Source organism: Gymnodraco acuticeps, unplaced genomic scaffold, assembly GCF_902827175.1.
Source record: "Gymnodraco acuticeps unplaced genomic scaffold, fGymAcu1.1, whole genome shotgun sequence".
NCBI classification, from domain to species: Eukaryota; Metazoa; Chordata; class Actinopteri; order Perciformes; family Bathydraconidae; genus Gymnodraco; species Gymnodraco acuticeps.
The window spans coordinates 689,919-710,268 of NW_022990693.1; the positions used below are offsets into that span (position 1 = coordinate 689,919).

At 42.8% G+C, this 20,350-nt stretch overlaps 3 protein-coding genes across 3 annotated transcripts; 1 reads left to right on the forward strand and 2 right to left on the reverse strand.

The window, feature by feature from the left end:
- Positions 1-548: 548 nt before the first annotated feature.
- foxa3 (forkhead box A3) lies at positions 549-6,176 on the reverse strand. Its single transcript, XM_034230605.1, has 3 exons — positions 5,960-6,176; positions 4,477-5,122; positions 549-3,192 (listed from the first exon to the last, which is right to left on the reverse strand). Exons 2-3 carry the CDS (start codon positions 4,546-4,548, stop codon positions 1,906-1,908), a joined length of 1,359 nt encoding a protein of 452 aa, XP_034086496.1. The 5' UTR covers positions 4,549-5,122; positions 5,960-6,176; the 3' UTR covers positions 549-1,905.
- Positions 6,177-9,471: 3,295 nt separating this feature from the next.
- On the reverse strand, positions 9,472-13,911 carry irf2bp1 (interferon regulatory factor 2 binding protein 1). Its single transcript, XM_034230546.1, has 3 exons — positions 12,626-13,911; positions 12,073-12,394; positions 9,472-11,752 (listed from the first exon to the last, which is right to left on the reverse strand). Exons 1-2 carry the CDS (start codon positions 13,633-13,635, stop codon positions 12,118-12,120), a joined length of 1,287 nt encoding a protein of 428 aa, XP_034086437.1. The 5' UTR covers positions 13,636-13,911; the 3' UTR covers positions 9,472-11,752; positions 12,073-12,117.
- A 14-nt stretch (positions 13,912-13,925) lies between these two features.
- On the forward strand, positions 13,926-19,428 carry polr1g (RNA polymerase I subunit G). Its single transcript, XM_034230547.1, has 3 exons — positions 13,926-14,224; positions 16,351-16,495; positions 18,190-19,428. Exons 1-3 carry the CDS (start codon positions 14,149-14,151, stop codon positions 18,962-18,964), a joined length of 996 nt encoding a protein of 331 aa, XP_034086438.1. The 5' UTR covers positions 13,926-14,148; the 3' UTR covers positions 18,965-19,428.
- Positions 19,429-20,350: the final 922 nt, after the last annotated feature.

Consider the following 20,350-nt stretch of genomic DNA (forward strand, 5'->3'; position numbering starts at 1 on the left):
GGCCCGGCCTGCAGAGTTCTGCTGTGAGGCTCTCAGCGTGATCCAGCCGTGTTTAGTCTACCAGTCCTACATGTCACACACCACAGTCATTTGGTCAGGAGCTGTTTCAACAAGACGCTGCTATTCCTCGCCAGACAAGTGAAGAAGAGTTGTGATTGACTGATCGACGAGGAGTCACGAGGTCCTGTCAGCAGCGCTGCGTGATCAGTAACCGGACATTTTTTGACTTTTCAAAATGTTGTGCAGTGGTGACGAAAAAATGTGTTGCAGAATATTTGTAGAAGATGACGAAACGCTTTTAAAGTACGAAAAAAGCGATTTGGAAGAGATTATTATGATTTGAATATTCTACAAGTCTTATGTTAAAACCTGAAAGAGTTGGCCTCTTTTTATGATTTTATTTTGTGAAAGTAAGCAACAAACTAAGATTGTGATAAACCTCTGCCAAAAAAATACACTTTATGTACGGTGAAATAATTGATGTTGCATTTGGCTTGTGACCTCACCGACAACAAACACTGATTGAAAGAAAAAAAACACAAGCAGCATTTCTTCCCACATTTTTTGCCTTTTTAATAAGAAAAAATGAAACATGAATCATTTAAATCACATTTAAACCAACAGAAACAACAACAACAACAAAAAACTATATATTATATCAGCACACTTCCAAAGTTTGAAAACAACATTGCTTAAATAAAAGACATTTCTCTTTTGAACTAAAAGAAAAAGGACATCATGTGACCTGAAACTTCTGCTGTTTATCAGAATAATCCTTCAATAGGTGGTCCATACATTGATCCCTGATCAGATCAGTAGTCATTTGAAGAAAAGGCACTTTTTTTGGACAGCGAGGGTTATTTGACACCCATTTAAATTGTTACACGGATCCCATTGAGCTGATGCATTGACATTGTAGAGGGGGTGTTCCTAAGTATTGTTGTAACACACACAAACACACACACTATCAGCCCACCTGGCCAGTGGGAGCTCCATAGTGCAAAGTACTGTATGTAAATCCTCCCATAGTGCATCTCTCCTCCCCTCCGACTGTTTAAGTAACTGACTGAACTCCCCCATGCACCGCACCATTCCAAATGTTACAGTCTGTAGAGAAGCATTTGGGTTTAATGCTCTCCTATAGGTAACAAAAACATTGACACAACATGTTTTTTAGTCTTTACCACAGTTACTCTGCCTCGAGCCTTCTCTGTGCTCCATCGAGGACAAAATGGTCTTCTTCATATCAACCAAAATAACAAACCATTTTTAAAAAGTACAGGATTCATCAGCTTCATTTACATTGATGAATGGGACAGAAATGATGGACGTATGAAATGCTGTAACACAAAAATAAGTTGTCTCCCACTGCAGTAACACCTGCCTGAAGCAGTAACCTGAAACTCTCCCCTATCGTGGGTTATGACTGGTCAACAGAGCGCTATACAAGATATATTAAAATGTCTTCCCTTCATAAATAAATGCAAATATCCTTTTCCCCCCCACATTACCTCTATTTACATTTTGTACAGAGCCAGTTTCAGCGTGTGCAGTGCTCGTGCAGAGACAGGATCTGACTTCTGTATCGACGCACACACAGACACCAAAGTCTTCGTCAGTTAGGACTTCCTATCATCCAGGTACACTTTTCTGTCCTCCATGTAACCAACCAGTCTCCATGTTCTGCAGAGCTGGTCGAAGAAAAAAACTGTTCTTTGGTACCTCAAACATGGCAGCCATTTTAGATGTGAGTCTCTGCCGAGGCCACTGGACGGGAGCCAGAGAGGGAGAGAAAGAGGAAGATAAAGAGAGCTGGGGTGTCCATTTTAGGCAGAGGGAAAGAGAAGTCTCCATCGTGGCTCACTTCGACAGACGTGTGTGTGGGGGGGGGGGTGAGTGTCCATATTAGGAGGCGTTGAGCACCGAGCGGCTGTACAGAGTTTGGTAGTAAGCGCCTGAGTCCATGGCGGTGGGCCCCTGGCTGTCGTAGATCTGCTTGGCCCCCACAGGAGAGCCGTTGGCGTAGTTGTTGTAGGCCATCACCTGGTCCTGGTAGGACTTCAGGTCCATCTTCTGCTCATTAGACATGAGGTTGGTGATGGAGAAGGGGTGGTTGAAGTTGTAGTGGGGGTCTAGAGACTTGAGGGTGTCGCTCTGCAGGTCCATGTGCTGCTGCATGGTGCTGGGCAGGAGGTGGCCACTGCCCCCCACTAGAGACTGGGAGTGGAGGAGCGGGTTGGAGGAGGTGGAGGCTGAGAGGGACAGAGAGGACGAGGTGGAGGAGGAGGGTGGCAGGGAGATGGGGGGGCTGTGGAGGTGTGAGGAGGACAGGGACGGGCAGTCCAGAGGAGCCAGGGAGTTCCGGGTGTGCGGCTGGTCGTCTGAGTTGTCTGAGTGGGCTGAGTCAGCGCCCTCCGACCCCCCTGTGGGGCTGTGATCCTCCCCCAGGTGGTCTCCAATGTGGCCTCCTTTCCCCTCCTGGTTCTTCGCTTTCTTTGCCAGCTTCTCCTCGATCTTGAAGCGTTTCTGGCGCCTCAGGTAGCAGCCGTTCTCGAACATGTTCCCTGACTGCGGGTGGAGGGTCCAGTAGGAGCCTTTGCCCGGCTTGTCCGGCGAGCGAGCCACCTTCACAAAGCAGTCGTTGAAAGAGAGCGAGTGGCGGATGGAGTTCTGCCAGCGCTGCTGGTTCTCGCGGTAGTAGGGGAACAGCTCCATGATCCACTGGTAGATCTCGTTAAGGGTGAGCATCTTGCTGCCGCTTTGCTGGATCGCCATGGTGATGAGGGAGATGTAGGAGTACGGCGGCTTGGCGTGGGTCAGTGAGCGCCGGTAGGGCTTTGGGGGGATCTCCTTGGGCCCGGGCCGGCTCGCAGTGGGGGGGTACCCCAGCTGGCTCATGGACGGGCCCATGTTCTGGTAGTGGGACAGGGAGCACAGGGAGCCTGGGGCAGCGCTGCCCAGTTGGTGCAGGGGGCCCGAGCTGAGGGAGGACGCCACCGGGGAGAGGGGCATGTGGCCGGGCCCGGAGCCCATGGAGGCCAGTGGGGAGCTGCTGAGGCTGGAGCTCGGGTACGCCAAGTTCATTCCTGCGGGGGAGGCGGTGGCTGGGTTCAGGTTGATGTAGTTGTTGATGGAGCCCATGGAGGTCATGGAGCCCAGACCGGAGTTCATGGTGCTGGCAGGGGAATACATCTGGAGGAAGAGAGGAACACAAGAACATCTGGTTAATTACAAACAAAACACAGATGACATACTTAAATAAAATGATAAAATATAAAGAAGTATCTCGGTCTTTTATTTATTTTGCATTTAGAAACCAAATAACACTACATTCTATAGCCTGCTATTTATTGAAATGAGAGCATTTAAAGTAAATGTTTAAATGTGAAAGCAAAGCGCCTTGACTTGATTCAAAAAGCGACTCCTTATCAATGCACAATGAGGCTCTCAGTGCGTGGAGAGGACATGGATTTCACACAGCGATGTTAACCTGAAATGCGTAAAAAGCACGTCACGGCGTCTCCTTCAGACGGCCTCCTCCGCTGATTCCATGGAAAAAACAAGTAAACCACTTTTTAAACTCAAGTGGAGGAATTTGATTGTTCTATGTTTTTTTTAATGTTTATCAAGGACGAATAATTCCATATTTTTTCTTTGACAGAAAGTTAAAAGTATTTTAAAATCCCAGGCAGACCCTCGGCCCGCTCTCTGCTCGCTGGTTAAATATTATCAGACTCTTTCTTCTCGCTAATTTCATCAGGGAGAGGTGAGAGCTGAAGCTGCTGATGGAATTAACTCTAATTGAATTAGTGAGAAAAAAAAGTCTCGTTACATTTACACCTGAATTGTTGCAACACTTCCGCGGCTGCGTGGAATCAAAAGAATAACCTCTTTTTACGAGCAAAACACTCATTTTTCGTATTGTTTTATTAAAGATCTGTATTTATATTAGGTCCCAATCATTACATTCAATTGAAACTTCGAATTAACAGTTGGTAGGCTTGTGAGAAAAAACCACTTAGCGTTCTTCTATTTTTCTTCCTTTTCAATGGTCTTATTTTATATATATTCTTTTACTGAATAAGAAATAATATTGGGTCCAATTTCGGGATTTTTCTTCTGATAGTCATTACCCCTGTTAACATGTGTTATTCTTATAGCCATGGGGAAATGTGCATCTTGATATTACATGTCTCTGTTATAACATGCATTAAAGTATTATGGTAGGCCTAATAATACAATATTTTCTCGGGATAGTAAGATCTGAATGTAAATCATTTAAAAAAAACAATTTATCAAAAGATTCCAGCTGTTTTACGCACAGAGTCTTGCTCTAAAAGTACGCAAATAAAATGGTGTCTTTTCTTTTTCACAGGCGTTAAAACCCTTAAACTCATGCCGCTGTTAACAACACAAGGACATAAAAACATATTGTTATTGCTGATATATTTGACTGCATGGTGAACGTGTCTTTACCTCGCTGGCCTCGCTGTAGAAAGTATTCCACTCAGGTAGATCATGTGCTTCCATCTTCACAGAGCTCAACATCCCCAACACAAGTCTTTGGAGGAGAATCAAGTTTCTATGACCGTTCTTTTATCTAGAAAATAAATATAAAATCCTTCACAAAATTGGAAGTTTTCTGGGGGAAAAAATCCCAAAGCAGACAGATGTCTCCTTTTGCCAAGACACGCGGAGAAATAGGAAGAATCAAAAGTTCGAGAAAAAAAAGTCAGATGGTGTGACGCTCTGCTCCTGGGAATAGTAGAGTCAATATTTCTTATTGGTCAGGCATCCATTGTTTCATAACATATTCTTGTTATGTCTGCAGATGTTCTGGTGGCCCATTTCTTCCTGTCCGGGGGCCTCGGGACGCAGCGTGCAGGCGGAGGTGTAGCGCGCAAATACAGCAGAGGGACCTGAACGCCTCTTCTTATAGGGAGCCGAAGGGGCCCGCCCCACTCCTGACATTTCAATACCGTGTTAGGATCCAGGAAGGGCCCCGCAAAAAGGCCGATGTGGCCCCCTGGCGTGCTGTATATTGGCCGGCGGCTGCAGTGGGGCCACCCGGACCTGCGACCGTCCCATAATCCTTCAGCTCACAGCTGAGGAGAGTTTGTTCCTTTTAAAATAGCAGCAAAGTTCCCATTAATTGCTTTTATTGGTATACTTTAATGTTTACCTAATGATTAGGGATTTAATTACATTACATTCAAAACGTCATCATGACACAAAATCGCATCACTTGTTAAAAAAAAAATGATACCGAAAAAAGACAAATACATTAATCAAAGAACAACCAAGTTGATGAACACTGCATGCTGGTCATTCAATAATATTGCATCCCCACTCATACTTGCAAAAATAACACAACCACCCCCCCCCAACACACACTACTAACATGCTTTCAAGTTAATAATCAAACCGGTTTTGAAATTATATATTTGTTCTATAAATGGGATCAATTAAATAATTTTCCCAAATGCTGCATGGTGCTTCCTTTCAACCATAACACATTCATTATTTTTCAATTGTATTCTGCAGTTTTGGAAATACAATTACATTTCCAAAAAGGAAATGATACGACTTGTTCCACATAATATTGCATTTTTGGAACAAATACTATCTTGAATACGTTTTTGGTAAAGAGAGTCTGTTGTGTGTTTTGTGTGTTGAGGGGCGTGGAAGTTATTAATTCCCTCGGCTATCACTTCTATGAACCCAGCCTACAATCTGAATATGAATGTGTTGCGTTCTTTGAGGGTTTAATTGGAGCAACCGCCAAACTTATTACATGTTCTGGGGTTAGATAGTCAAATATTTTTCCTGATTGTCAGATAGTCAGGGAAATATAAAATAACATCAGAGATCCAATCAGAGAACCCCTCGAGGTTCCCACACTGATAATAAGCCTTCACATTCTGTGAATGTATGTGCCACTGCAATAAAGTAAACTCACCATCAACATTTAAAGGTATGAAAGGAAGCAGTTCTCTTGGATCAATCGTGCGTAATTGTGACCATTTTCCATGGGAACCTTTTCTCTCCAAAGAGGCCTTCGCGGCGCGCCGTCGCAGACAGTCACAATAAATAATGAGATCCTGTAATGCATATAGGCCTGGCTCCTGTGTGCTGGAATACACATCGGCCTGGCTGCAGACGGAGGCCTGTGAATGTCAATGCCTCTGCCTAATGGCCAGTCAATGGACATGTAATTGATGCGCAGGCGGGAGGGCGACGGGATTAGACTGTGAGAAAAGATCTCGAGGAAATAAGAAATAACAGGAAGGCACATGAGCGCGCAGATGCACCAACACAAGCATCAGCCGGTGCATTGTATATCTGTAAAGTGTTTTCATGTTAAGAGCATGATTGGTGCATCTCTTGCTTTGGTCGTGTAGCCTTCACGGGAACAAATATTGAGGATTAAATCCATTTACAAATCAACCAGAGGACGATGTTCTTATTATTTACCATCAAATGATCAGACAGTGAACCTTCAAGTTTCCTGCCTTTTTATAAAATGGTGGTTCACTGGCTGATCCTTTGATGGTAAATAATAAGAACATCGTCTAGCTATAGGCCTATACACAACATATAGCCTAGTCAGAGGTATTCTCTGCAGGCCATCACTCAGCGATTATCGCCTGTTTGCAAAACGCAGTCAGATCGATTAACACTTGGAATGAGCTAACACCTCCGTGTCTGTAATGATGTAATTAAGCCTGGGAGAGGAGCTTTCTTCATGTGGACACTGGTATGCTTAAAGCTGTGACTTCCAGCTTATGATCATCATAATCATCATAACGAGTAAACAAACAATAATGACAAACAACATATCAAGTAGTTTGAGGGATTGATTCGCCTGTGTGAGGTACATTTCTACAGAAGTTATACAATTTGGTTCATGTGATAACTGAACAGATAGATTCAAGCAAAGGCTGGTCCTCTAAGTAAACAACCTATAACCCAAGCTTATATTAATGTTGTATCCATTCTGACAGCAGAATTCATTCCCATATCAGCAACCAACAGGTCTTTAACCAACATTCTAACAAAAACTAAACTACAACAGGAGTTCCAAAGCTTTACATACATAGACACGTGTTGCCTTCAGGGGATTGTGGGACATATGATGCCATGGATTTCGAATACAGTTTCCCGTTGTATTTATGTCGCTCAAGATAAAAAATGGATGGTCATTTGTCTGCTCTCCTGGAATACACTAATGACTTCCGATGATTATAGAGAATAACTGGAGGGTGGAGATGATGTTGTGTTGATTTTTTGTATTTACTGTTATCTGATCGTATGATAATGATGCAATATGTGTTCAGATGGATGCTCTTTGAACAGGGTGTATTTACTTTTGTCCCACACACTGAGGGCTGAGCTCTGTATCTCGGCCATGACTCATCCAGCTGTCTCTAAATACGCATCTGAGGTTGGTGTAATGCTCCTTTAAGGTCCTCCATGTTCTCCAACACACATTTAGCCACATCCTCTCTGTGGGCCGCTTTTCATGCCAATGCGCCCTCCACCGGCCATTAACACCTCTACAATTGCTTTAACAATAGCTGGGCTAATGGAGGAAACGACAGATCAGCCGAGGAGCAGGCGGCCGGCGGGGAGGAATAATTAACAACCCCCCCCCCGTCTTATTCTTCATGATAAAATGAGCAGCTTCATCACACAGAGTTCATGACGTGGTGCCAGACAGACTGTTCTTTCAGACAGAATCAACATAAAAGCGCCACCTGGTGGCCAGAAATCAGAAAACCTGCAGAAAACCTTTTTTTCCCTCTGGAAAGACTGAACAGTTGTCCTCGGGTACAATTCAGCCTGTTCTTAAAATAAATGATATCGAAATGAAATAAGGGGTTATTTCATCTGATTACAACAAAATAATAATTTCCAATAAATAAATGAAAATGTTTTTGGTGTCATATGTGCTGCCATTACATATTTGTATTGGTTTCAACACAGTGACTGACTAAACCATACCAGTCTGTGCGGTAATCCATCAAGATGTGATCCTGAGTTTAGTTAACATGATTCAACATTTTAACTGAAAACCTAGCTTTCATTTTCTGTAAATGATATGGACCAAATAGATAAGCCACACCTGAATGAGTTAGAATTAAGTTGCCTTTAAATGTATAACACATATTTACAATATGCTTGATAAAGAATCAAACAGGACTAAATACATTAACGGGAAGACACAAAACACAACGGTAAAGAAAATGAACTGAAATGCAATTCATTACACAGACACTGATGCTCCTATGGAGTAACTGTGAATAACACCTGGATATTTCATTTGTAATAAACCATGTTGCATGTTCATGATGAAAGCCAGCAGGACCAAGTTCAAGATTCAATGGTTTGTATCACACATGGACTTCTCTGTGTTCTCATCATCATGTTGTTTTCTTTCTTTAAAAAAGTAGCACATCTTCTACTAATAAAGGATTACATCTCCATTTGTGTTTAAAAAAGGCCCGCACACGATGAAATACCAAGTAGATACACTGGCAGAAGTGGTGTATCACATTACATCTGGTGTGGAGTTGACAGAGGAAGTGTGGGGAGGATCCATTTAAGTAAATTAACTAATACACAGATCACCTTAATCCAAAGAAAATAACACAATGTAACACATTTCAATTTTGACAAAAAGGCACTTGTTGTATTTTCTGGTCTTGTCCTTGTTAGCAGGATATCTGTATTTGATATTGAAACATTTACAACTGACAGATTGGACCTGTGCACTTGTGGTCCTGCTTCTCTTGCACCGCCACATTGTGTACAGCAGACCCGTCTTATCAGAGAGAATGATCCTCATGGAAGTTGAGGAGAACGTGATTAAACCTTACATCTCCGAGTTGTTAGCTGAAGTCCTTACCGTGTGATGCACTGTTGTGTTGGATACACACAGTTATGTAAAGTTAGGCTTTTGCTCTGGTTGTCTGGTTCCAATGTGGGTTGTGTACGTTTATTTCTTTACTACGTGACTTGATAACTAAAAAATAAGTACATGATACTTAACATAGGCTATGATAGCACATACAAATTAATGAAATGAAAGTAATCCTAAGGCTGTGATGTGGAAAAAGTGAAGAGATCTTAATACTTTCTGAATGCCCCAAAATGTGTCATGAATGGGTCAGTGTACTGTGAACTCCTCATGTCATTAAACGCGTGTCCAAAATCAATTGTAGCTATGGTCCCTGTATCCAAGGGCTTCTCCAAGGCAACAATGCAAGGTTACAAAATCAATACTGGACTTGTGTTCAGAGAATCAACTGAGCTCAATGAGAAATAGCATATTACGCTGGGTTCATCAGGAAACGTGTCTGTGAAGTTTGCAATCAATCATTATTTAAGTCATGACACACTTTTATCTTGATGGAAGTTGCCCTCAGTATTTAACAGGACTAAATATTCAGCTCAAGAAAGAGAAAAGAGGTTTCCATCCCGTTTATTCCTGGTTTCTATTTTGTACATGAAGCTGCAATAAAGCCAACAGATCTAGATGACACATAAAGAAAGGAAGAGATGTGAGGAGAGACAATGAATGGCTGGCCCCTTTACAAAGGCTCGATCAAAGCAGAGCCGTGTGATGGCGGCAGCAGGGACAGGTTAATCATTGAGCAAACAATAAAAGAAGCCATTGCACTTCCCCTGAGGTTCCCAGACACACAAACAGACGGTAAACATTTAAAAAGGCACTTAACAAGGGATTGCATGACGTATCAGTGCATATTAAACTGAAATTCCACTTCTTCAAATGCATTTTTCTACAACACACCTGATCTGTGGGACTCTCATCAATATAACAGTATTTGCTGCATACTGTAGACTTTTAATATGAAATCCCATTATTACAGTAGACCACGTGGCTGTAAACTGTAACGGCTTGATGCAGAAAAGCCGGTTGAGACCTGGCCAAGAAGTATAGCCATATATATAGATTTCCATAAAACATTTACATCCAGAAACATCCATTTGGGCGTAGTTACCTTTGGTTTGTCTGTGCTTCTGTACTGCAGAGTACATGTAGAGCATAAAGAAAGAATCCCCGAAAAGACCATTTGTATAAAATGTGTGACCAATTTTGGATTGTTCAATTCATGAACATTAAATATTTGTACATTCTCTGGTCAGATTTACAGTATGTGTGATCGTCCATGAATGGTTCTATGGACGTGAATGGAAAGCACATTTCAGAAGACTGTGATTGATTCAAATTAAGATCATTAATGTCACCATGTGCCGAGTTCAACCATGAAAACATTTTTTTTTATTTTTTAAATATGGACTGCGTTCCAATAATGTGATCGGAAGTCTTGCGTCCATCGGGAGAAACAACAGTTCTGCTTTTAGGTGGATTCTAACTTTTAAAACAAATACATCTTTAAGAAATTATAAACAATCAGTTTTAATTACAAATGTTTGCATATGACTAAGGATTGCACAAACTATTAGATCTATACAGTATATACTAACATTGAACATTCTAGTATAAAATAGTCCTAGGCCTATCAATAGATATCTTCAATATACATTCGGGGTAAAGCGTAGGCTGGGCTGATCTGGTATGAAAGCAACATTTAGATAGAGTTCCACACACCGGGTCTCTGCTCACACTCTCCTTTCTCTGCCTCACTGTCAGCTCTATTCAACATCAACAACTCAAAAACACACAAAGAGAAATGTCATTACTGGCATTATGTCCATATTTCATGTCGTTTTAGAGGAGATTTCTTTGACTATTTTCTAGAAGAAAAAAGGTTGTATGGCAGGACACAGATTCAGTCATAAAACATTAAGACATATTACATCTGTCTTTCAAATGTAAGGTACACTTTTCATTATAACGGTCCATTTGATGGATTTGACGGTCAGTTGTTCACGTGAATTGCATTCGTACACGCAAAAATGTTTTGTTTGGATCAAGCACTGGCAGAGACAATGGCTACTTCTAACTGGCTTCCACTGCATGCTGCCGGCAAACATTTGATCATCAAGAGAAAGAAATATAGAACAACCGTGGCTGCTATTTTAGAACAGCATTTGTGTTGGATTCCTCAAAATAAGCTTTTGTGCTTTCTGGCAAAACACTGTGGACCATGGCTACTCTCTGTGAGTTTAAGAAGGGTCATTTGAAACAAAAAACATTGCTATACTGCTAACAAGCTACCTTCTGCTGCTATGCTAGCTACCTTTAGCAGATCAAATCAATGATAATGATATATGAATACACTGGTGAGTAGCTATATATAGAGTTCAGTAGTCCTGTTGGCACTGGTTGTTTCTTAAGGTGCTTATTCAACATGTAGTGAGAATATATTGAATGTCATTACAGCATTTCTAGAGTTATTGTAATGTAGTTGTAAGTTTGGTGGATTGTAGAAAACTCCTGTTGAAAAATATGTGTTGCTTCAGCCCATTGATTTCCAGCTGCTCACAGTAGCTAGCTGGCAGTGCTAATGTGGGCGTGATCAGCCGTTTCAACTGGCACAACTACAAGTAACTTGACAAAAAGTAGCCACTGCTGATTGGCCCTGAATATCTGATTCCAACAGTACATCAGGCATTTCAGGTCTGATCATTGATAGAATAGTCAATAGAATTTGGTGGTGTGAGTAGTTGGAGTCGAGACCTGTGAATGTTTTCTGAGCTGTGGTGCTTCTCCTCTGGATCTCTCAGAGCTCCATTGCAGACGCCTCCTTCTGGTATGCTGTGACTGTGGAGAAACAAAAAGCAAACCTAAAACATAGAATTACACCAAGGGACACCACCTACCATCAAAGCAGTGTGATCTAGATTAGCCACATGTTGAACATAAATAAATACAGTTACAACACAGTTTCAATGAAAGAGGTGTTGTCATGCAACATATATGCAGACTAATAATGTTTTATATCTTCCTCTCTAAAACCCCTTTATTCATTCATCTGCATTTGTTATACCAATATCCCAAAAGACATTGGAGTAAACTAAGCTGCTTTCTCATTACATAGCCTCACTATGCCAGCTGCTCTCAGTGTACAGCTGTGGACCTGCCTGTTGCTGTGTTAGGTCCTGGCTTGGTTTCCATGGAAATCCCCATCACGTCTCCCTTTCTTTTTTGACAGTCACGTCTCCGCTGGCAGCTCCGCCCCCGGCCCCGGGCCCTGCTCCCGGCCCGTTCCCGGCTCCAGGAGCAGCAGCTGATGCAGCTCCTGCTCCTCCAGAGCCCAGGATGGTGGAGACCTCTCCCTGCATGAAGGCCCAAGGGGGGCTGTTGGGAGACGTGTCCAACGGACAGCGCTCCCCGCTGGGACAGTACACCTCCCCATCGCCCCGCCGGCTCTGGATGTACACTCTGGTGCAGGGGAAGCAGAACCTACATTTGGTGGAGTTAAAGAATACATTATTACGCATTGCTGTGAGAGATGACATCCACTTATACATATTTCAGTAACTTATTGTAATAAGAAATAAGAAAGCATTCTTGAATTGGTAGTTAGTCTCAAAACCAAGTATTTTAAAAATAGAAAAATATACAACAAATGTTTTTAGGCTGTTCACTTCAATATGCAACCTCAAAAAGACCTACATAGAAAACAGAACCAACCTATGCCCGGCCATTGATGGACACTGTACAAAGTGTGTGTCTTCCAGCCTCTCATGACACAGAGTGCACGACAGAGTGTTTCCTGTGGAATGGGTGTTGCTGGCAGATGCCGATCCCAGCTCAGAGGCACCACTGTGGGGTAACGCTGCAGCTGTGGTGGCCGCCTCTGCTGAGGAGCTGGATCCAAGGGGTTCCCCTCCAGACCTGGAGGTTAGGGGACGTGGCTGCCTGGCTGGAGATGAGGCAGGCTTGGGGCTGGTCTGGCTCACACCTCCAGCTGGGGTCGAGGATGAAGAAGGGAGGCATGAACTCTTGCTGGAGCTGCTGCCAGCCACAGCACTGTGGATCTGCGTCTGATTCTTGGACTGGTTATGGGATGAACTGAGCTCTCGCTCCAGCTCCGGAGTGATGAAAGGGGCTATCCCCATCCCGATCCCCAGCTGTCTGCGGCTCATCTCGGACAGCACCGGTGCAGGGAAGATCATGGGGTTGCTCATAGGGGCTGTCCTGGCGGTCAGACCCGCCGTCATGCCCGCAAGTAGCCCATGGGGAATCCCTGCGATACTTTGAGTTATGAGGTTAGGATTGATAGTAGCGCCTAGCAGGGGTCTTCTGCTCCCGCTGGGGCTCTGACGGTTTACTTCTTGTTGAGGCTGGCCGTCACGGTGCAGCCCGTTGGGGGGCACACGAATAGCTGACACGGTGACTTCTCCTCTTCCTCCCCTTTCGAAGCGGTCCATGTGCGGCCTGCCTCCCTCCGCATCTCCTCTGCCAGATGTGCCGTGTTTATTGGGCGAGGGACCAGGTGACCTGACGTTACCGTCCTGCATCCCATGGGTCCGTTTCAGCTGTCGGGCACTCGCTATGAGGAACTCTATCTGATTAGCTCCTTCGTAGTTCACGCAGCCACGGCAAACCACCTCACTGAAGTCCCACACCACAGTCCACGGCATCTTCGGCAGGTCGCACAGGTAGCACCACTGGCGCCGGGAGGAGGAGGGGGACGACATGGCTGCAAGGCTAGCCTGCTAACCTGAGAGGCTGCTAGCACACGTTAGCTATAGGTTAACCTGTTTAGCTCTGGCAGGTGCACGCCCTCCTTTGCAAAATACTTTCTTCTTTAACGGAATTCAAGCCGCTTAATAACAATGTTAAACATCCTACGGATATAAAATTATAGCAAAGTGTTCGGTTTTCTTTGCTCTTTTTTTCATATGTTTGTTTTGTTTACCCACTTCGGCCTGCTCTTGTCTGCTGCTGTCAACTGCTTCCCGACGGACGCTGAAGCGTTACGTAACCTTTCGAGGTGCATTTTGGGTGTTTGAGTTTCCTGCCCAGGTTTTGTCAACGCAAACCAACGTACAGTGGCTTGTTTTAGAACTACATCAGAAACTGCCACGGAAGTGAAGTAACTATAGTTCAGAGGTCATCTGGCGTCAACACATGTGCGTCCACTGTTGCCATGCGTTTTGGTGTAGAAAACTTGTCATTTGAGCAGTTTGTGGTTATTAGTAAACCTAAGAATGTCTAGAGACATGTCATCAAGCGAGGATGAGGGCAATAACACTACAGGATCATCTGTAAAGCAGAAAGAAACTGGTAAGTTCTCACATGTCGGATGCACAACGCTGCTGTTGCTAATGTTTAGTTCAGCTTCATGTTGGCAGCTTTACTCTGGAATAGAATGCAAGCAAGTAAATACACAGTACAGTAGGCTGTAGTGGCTCAGCCCCACATACAGGGTTTACACTACTCGTTGTATTCATTGCAAGAGAACAATATATGTTTACAGTGTAGCTATTGTTAGCTTTATCATGCAGCACATCATGCACTTTTATTATGGGACAAGAACTGTTTAATGTATGTGAGCTTATATATATTTTTTAAATAGATAGATATGCTACTTTTTATCTTATATGTTTGTTTGTATGTATAGTTTCTAAATATGTAGGTGTGGAGAGCTGAGCTTAAGAATGTCATCGTAAAGTGCAACTGCCTGTTATACTGTATACCAGGGGTGCCCAACCTTTTTTGAACCGAGAGCTACTTTTAAAGTTGCCAGACTGCAGATATCTACCAGTCCAAATAGAGAGGCGTAGTTACTGACAGCCTACTACCAGGTAAATACACACTTCCACTTGTATAAAACTGACCTTTGTACGATTAATACTTCATAAAATACTGCAGATCCTTTATCTTACCTCTTTCTAATCTACACACATACAAGTATTTAACTGAAGTTACACAACTGTGTTGTTGATACCGAGTTGGAGTTTATTCACACGTCACATACTACAGTGGGTAATGTTTTCAAGAAACATTGAACAGTGCTGCCACATATGACACAGGAAAAAAAGAAAATACTCTGAACCCTTTCTTTGCCATTATATACAAAAGTATAAATTAGGCTTACTAATAAGACAACTCAGATCTGAAGCTACAGGAATCTGCTGCAACAGTGCAATAAAAAAGACAAAATTAATAGAATCAAACCCTTTTTTTGTTGCATTTTAGTAGATTATAAAAAGAAATGCCTTTTAAAATAGGATGCAAGCAACACTAGTTTCTTAACCTGAATTGATGACTATAATAAATGTAAGTTTGCATTCTTATACCATTTTGTACAATAATTATAATGAATAAGTTCAAACAAACTCAAACTTACAGCTGATTAATAACGGTATCTAACTTGAGTTTTTATTATATCAAAAACCTTTTTGAATGCTACTGTTATTTTTAGTGTCACCAAAAAGCGCGTCGGCAGCCTCCAGGAATGCTTCTTTCACAACTTCGCCGTCTTTGAAAGACTTCATGTGTTTCGCAAGAACGTGACTGACACGATAAGATGCTCTGGTAGCAGCCTTGCTCTTGTTGTTGGGCCTGGTGAAAATGGACTGCTGTGCATTTAGCTGTCCTTTCAGGCCCCTCCCCTTTTGGGAGCGTAGGGCAGAATTAGGAGGGGATTCCGTCTCGTAGCGTTTGTGCACTGTTTTGAAATGCCGCTCCTAAATTACCCTTCTTCGATAAAGCCACGCTCGCATTGCAGATGAGACAGATGGACTTTGAATTGGCATAGATACAAAAATAATCATCCTCCCACTCGGAGTGAAAATTATATATGTTTTGCGGTCTTGTGTGTGTGCGGACTGTCACTCCTGTTGACACGGACAACGTTAGCGAACTAGTGCACTGCCCACTAGCCACGCCCCGACACATGGGGTCACGCCGGCCAATCACAAAGCTTTGATGCGTTCAAGTGCATTATTCTGGCACAGGAAGATTATGTTATAGGACATTAACGATAAAACAGAATATTGTTGTTCTATTTTTAGACACATCTCGCGATCGACTGGGAATCTCCCTGCGATCGCGATCGACTGGTTGGGCACCCCTGCTGTATACAATACAATGTCTATAATCTTAGCCCTATCTATGTTAACATGAACATCAGTTTAGTTTAATTCAAAACGATGCTCGGCAATGTGTCATCCAATATTTTAGAGATACCATTTAAATGACCAGCATTTCAAATCTCTGTTTCATAAAATAACAGTGTGGCACCATAGAAAATATTTCATAGGGGAGCGGTACTCACAAGTAAGGTAATAAGTTCAAGTTAATTCAATAAAAAGAGTGCTCACGAGTCACAACTGTTCGCACATGGCTGCTCTGTGTATTTCCAATGCTCTGCGACGTGCTGACATGTGTTCTGTTCTGATCCACAGAGAAGAAGATGCAGCAGTACCAGTGTCCTGCTGACTTTGTGTCTTTCAGACATAAGCCCTGCAGCAGCACTCTTAAAAAGAATCTGGAGGAAAACAGCAATGAGTTATGGCTCATTAAAGCTCCAGCCAGCTTTAAGCCAGAAAGGTAGGTGAAATATTTCCCCTTGGTCCGTTTCTTTATCTCTGGCTCTCATGCCCAGTTTAACTTACAAGAGGAACTATATTTTCTTACAGGCAGGTTCTCTCTGTTCACCTTATTGGGCAGTTGATATGAACCTTTCCATTTGTTTCAATATATATTTAACATATCACTACTTCCAAATTATCCCTCAAGCTGAATAATAATTATTTTCAATAGCAGGGGTCGGCCACCTTTTTGATATGAAGTGCCATTAAAAGAAAAATGTATGAATTATCAACAGGGTGAGGAGCTCGATGCTTGTGAACTGTCAACAGGAGGTCGGGGGTGCCTCGCTGCGGGGAAGCAGTGTGTGGACCTGTTACATGATGCCGAATTAAACAAACACATTTAAATAATTGGTTTAAACGGCATAATAATAAGGACGATCGTCCGTTCTGTGATTCTCCAGAGCACAGATGGCCAGTCCGCCCCTTTGTAGCATGATATTTCAATGAGAGATGAGCAGATCGCCACTGGGCTTTCAACTAAAGACACAGCCACGCAGAAACTGCGGCATGTGTACAGCTCCTTATGGATACTGCAATTAGTGAAGTGCTTTCCTCCGTGGTGAAACGATCAGCACCACGGAGGACAGCGGCAGAAAGTCACCTGGAGATAAAGAGAGCAGGGCTGCGTTGCGTGCATGGCTTCCTTCTGCAGGGAGACGCGCTCTGGCGGCGGTCTCGTTCAGGATCTGAAAATACAATTTAAATATTTTGCATACTTATTCCACTTATTCCTAGTGTGCCACTGGTTACGGTGCCACGTGCCAATGGTGGCACGCGTGCCAGGGGTTGCCGACCCCTGGTCTATATCAAAGAATCGCATAACAAAATATGTTTTCCTGTGGATCACTGCTTTTGTTTTCATAGTTTTGAGGCTGCATACATTGCACCAATCATTTTAATATATGTTAACAGGACAGCGATAAGTGGTCAGAATCAGAAATCCTTTATTTGTCCCGCAACGGGAAAATGTACAAGTAATCATAGGTCCCAAGTTAACAGAGTGGTGCAGTGATGACATATTGTCTTTAGATTTTTCTATTGTAAATCGTATTATTTCACAAAATGAACTCTGTGGCAAAACTTTTTTATGATATTTACACGTTTTGTTAAAGAGACATTGACTTTGCGACAGGGGACCCAGAAGTGGTCAAATGCTGACTAAATGATGTGATATAGGACTCATACAAAAAGCTAGTAATGCCAGTAATATCTAAAATGCTTCTGTTAGCTACCGGTCATACCAGACCAAGTAAGGCTCCAGTAGCAAACATTATGAGTGATGTAAGGGACAGTTGCTGCAGTTCATTGACCATTCATTAAATAATTATAAAGTTACAAGGCCTCATCAAAGCCTTATAATCTCTTCAGAAATAATAATTAAAAGACAGAAGAGTTTTGATTCAAATACAACATCTATATCAATATATATATATATATATATATATATATCAATATATGTGTATGTATAAAAAAAGTCAGCCTGACAGTGGGGCAGTTTGTGTGTGTGGTGGCCAGCAGATGGGGCTGTAGAGGGTCTTCATGCTAAAACATCAGATGTCCCCCAAAAGTAGATAAAACAATGTTGTTGGTGTAAACTGTTCCCAGCATGCTTTGTGTGAATTAGCCTGACCTTGCCTCTCCTCCCTTCAGTTTCAGTGAGGTGAAGGTCCCCCTCTCAGGTCTCCAGTCCCTGAGGGTTCCTACTGGAGCTAAGACAGGCAGTAAGCATCAGATCTACAGCCTCCTGGCCTCCCCCCACGGCACCTCCGGCCTGTGCCTGCTCACCAGCACCAAGAAGTCCTCACATGATGTGGTTTTCGGCCCCGCTTTTTCTGGCTTGCTGAACGTGTGTGAGACTTACGGAGACAGCAGCGCCAACCAGGCCCCCCAGTTCATCCCCGCGGCCCCCGCACCCTCCATCCCCCCGGGGCTAAAGCAGCGATTCCACCCCTTCGGCAGCAGGACCCCCACGCTGACCTGCGTGGCAGAGAGCGAAGCAGACGGAGCCACATTCGGGCCCTCGTCTGCAACTCTCCAACCCCTCGTAGTGAAGCGACCTGCAGGAGAAACATGGCAGGAGGAAGACGAGGAAGGGCGGAGGAAGAAGAAGAAGAAGAAGAAGAAAAAGAAAGAAAAGCGGATAAAGACAGAAGATGTGGAGGAGGCGGAGAGGGCTGTAAAACAGGAACCGGTCACTGAAATACAGGAAGAAATGACGGAGCTCCCCCTTCAGGAAGGCGAGGAGAAGAGGAAAAAGAAGAAGAAAAAGAAGGACAGGGAGCGAGAGGAGGTGGAGGAGGGCCTGGATCCCAGTGTGAAGGTGGAGGTGAAATGTGAACCAATGGACACTTTGTATGGTGATGCAGTAGAAGGCTCTGGAAAAAAGAAGAAAAAGAAGAAGAAAAGCAAAACGGATGACGACTAGTCTGTTGTTGTTAAATGTTTAGTTTTGTTTATTTGTTTAACCCTTGAGCCAGTCTGGGAGCCATTACTACTAATTCACTCCAGCGAATTGACGGATTACATAAGGCTGGCAGGACACTCAGAAAACATGGATTCATTGACTTTAGGGCCAATGTTCCTCTCATTGAGGCTCAGAAAGGGATATTTTACACATAAAGAATATGTGCAGCCACAACCATCTTTGAGAACAAAGCAATACAAGTGAACACTGGGACTACTTCAGCGTTTCTGCCAGTTTCTGTCAAGTTTCTGGGATTATGCTCACATCCAGGCTGGTCGCTGGCGGAAACCAGTGATGACACAAACACGGAATAAGATTCTCTGTCATGACATGTTATTCGATTTTTGTTCCTGAAGGCTCTTAGTATGTATTGGAGAACACACGTTTCAAAACCCCAGAAATGATTAAAGGAATTGTAAATGAAAGAAACGTGTTTTGTGTTTTTGTCCCGTGAACCGTTCCAACATTTTCCTCTGGTGCCTTGTTGGAGCAGTGTTTTCATCCCGGAGGAATGGAACTTGAACCTCGGGTTGTAACTCTGAACGTGGCTTCTAAATTGTGCTACGATGGAAAAGTAGTTCGGTAGATTTTTAAATATCTGGACGTTTTGCTGGAACTCATGTCATAATAAAAAGGAAATAGTTTACTAAGACAATCTATTTGGTAATGCAGACATTATTCATGATTGAAGAGCAGGTATTAATAGGATAAGCTCTATAGGCCAAATTTAGTGGAACACTTTGTCCTGATTTAAAAATGTTGCTTAACTGAAAAACACAAAAGTATTAGCAAATTCTACTTTAAGTACAACAAGTAAAGGTACTCATATAGCAGAATAGATCTTTTCACAGTATACTATTATAATGCTTATAGTGTCAGGTAATGTTAGTATTTTGGTTGGTGAATGTTGAGCCATTTAGATATGTGAAATACTGTGTAGATAAGTAGCACAGTACTACATTATACCATGTTGGCTTATGTGTTTTTATCATACAGTATGGTTTTTATAAGTGCAAAGTAACTATGAATGTTCAAATAAATGTGGTACTGCAGCATCAGGACAAAGACCACCAGACTCAGAGACAGTTTCAACCCAAAGGCCATAAGACTATTAAACACCTGAGCTTGCACTATCTTTTATATTTTTAAAGTCTTGTAAATTGCACTGTTGAGGAACCTGCCATCTAAGTCTTCCTACATTACATAATTACACTGTAGTTGTGTTTATGTCATGACAAACCTTTGATTCTTGAAAAAACAACAACTTGATCAAATAGTTACTTTCCACAACTGGCTTTAATCTGTTGGCATGCTGTATTACATATTTAAATAATCCTGCCTTTCAGC

Excerpts from the sequence above, each read along its gene's own strand:
- foxa3 (XM_034230605.1), bottom strand. The coding sequence starts at position 4,548 with ATGTTGAGCTCTGTGAAGATGGAAGCACATGATCTACCTGAGTGGAAT. Across the intron at positions 3,193-4,476 it reads TCTACAGCGAGGCCAGCGAG|ATGTATTCCCCTGCCAGCAC; the intron begins GTAAAGACACGT and ends CTCTTCCTCCAG.
- irf2bp1 (XM_034230546.1), bottom strand. The coding sequence starts at position 13,635 with ATGTCGTCCCCCTCCTCCTCCCGGCGCCAGTGGTGCTACCTGTGCGAC. Across the intron at positions 12,395-12,625 it reads CCATCAATGGCCGGGCATAG|GTTCTGCTTCCCCTGCACCA; the intron begins GTTGGTTCTGTT and ends CACCAAATGTAG.
- polr1g (XM_034230547.1), top strand. The coding sequence starts at position 14,149 with ATGTCTAGAGACATGTCATCAAGCGAGGATGAGGGCAATAACACTACA. Across the intron at positions 14,225-16,350 it reads TGTAAAGCAGAAAGAAACTG|AGAAGAAGATGCAGCAGTAC; the intron begins GTAAGTTCTCAC and ends TCTGATCCACAG. Across the intron at positions 16,496-18,189 it reads GCCAGCTTTAAGCCAGAAAG|TTTCAGTGAGGTGAAGGTCC; the intron begins GTAGGTGAAATA and ends TCCTCCCTTCAG.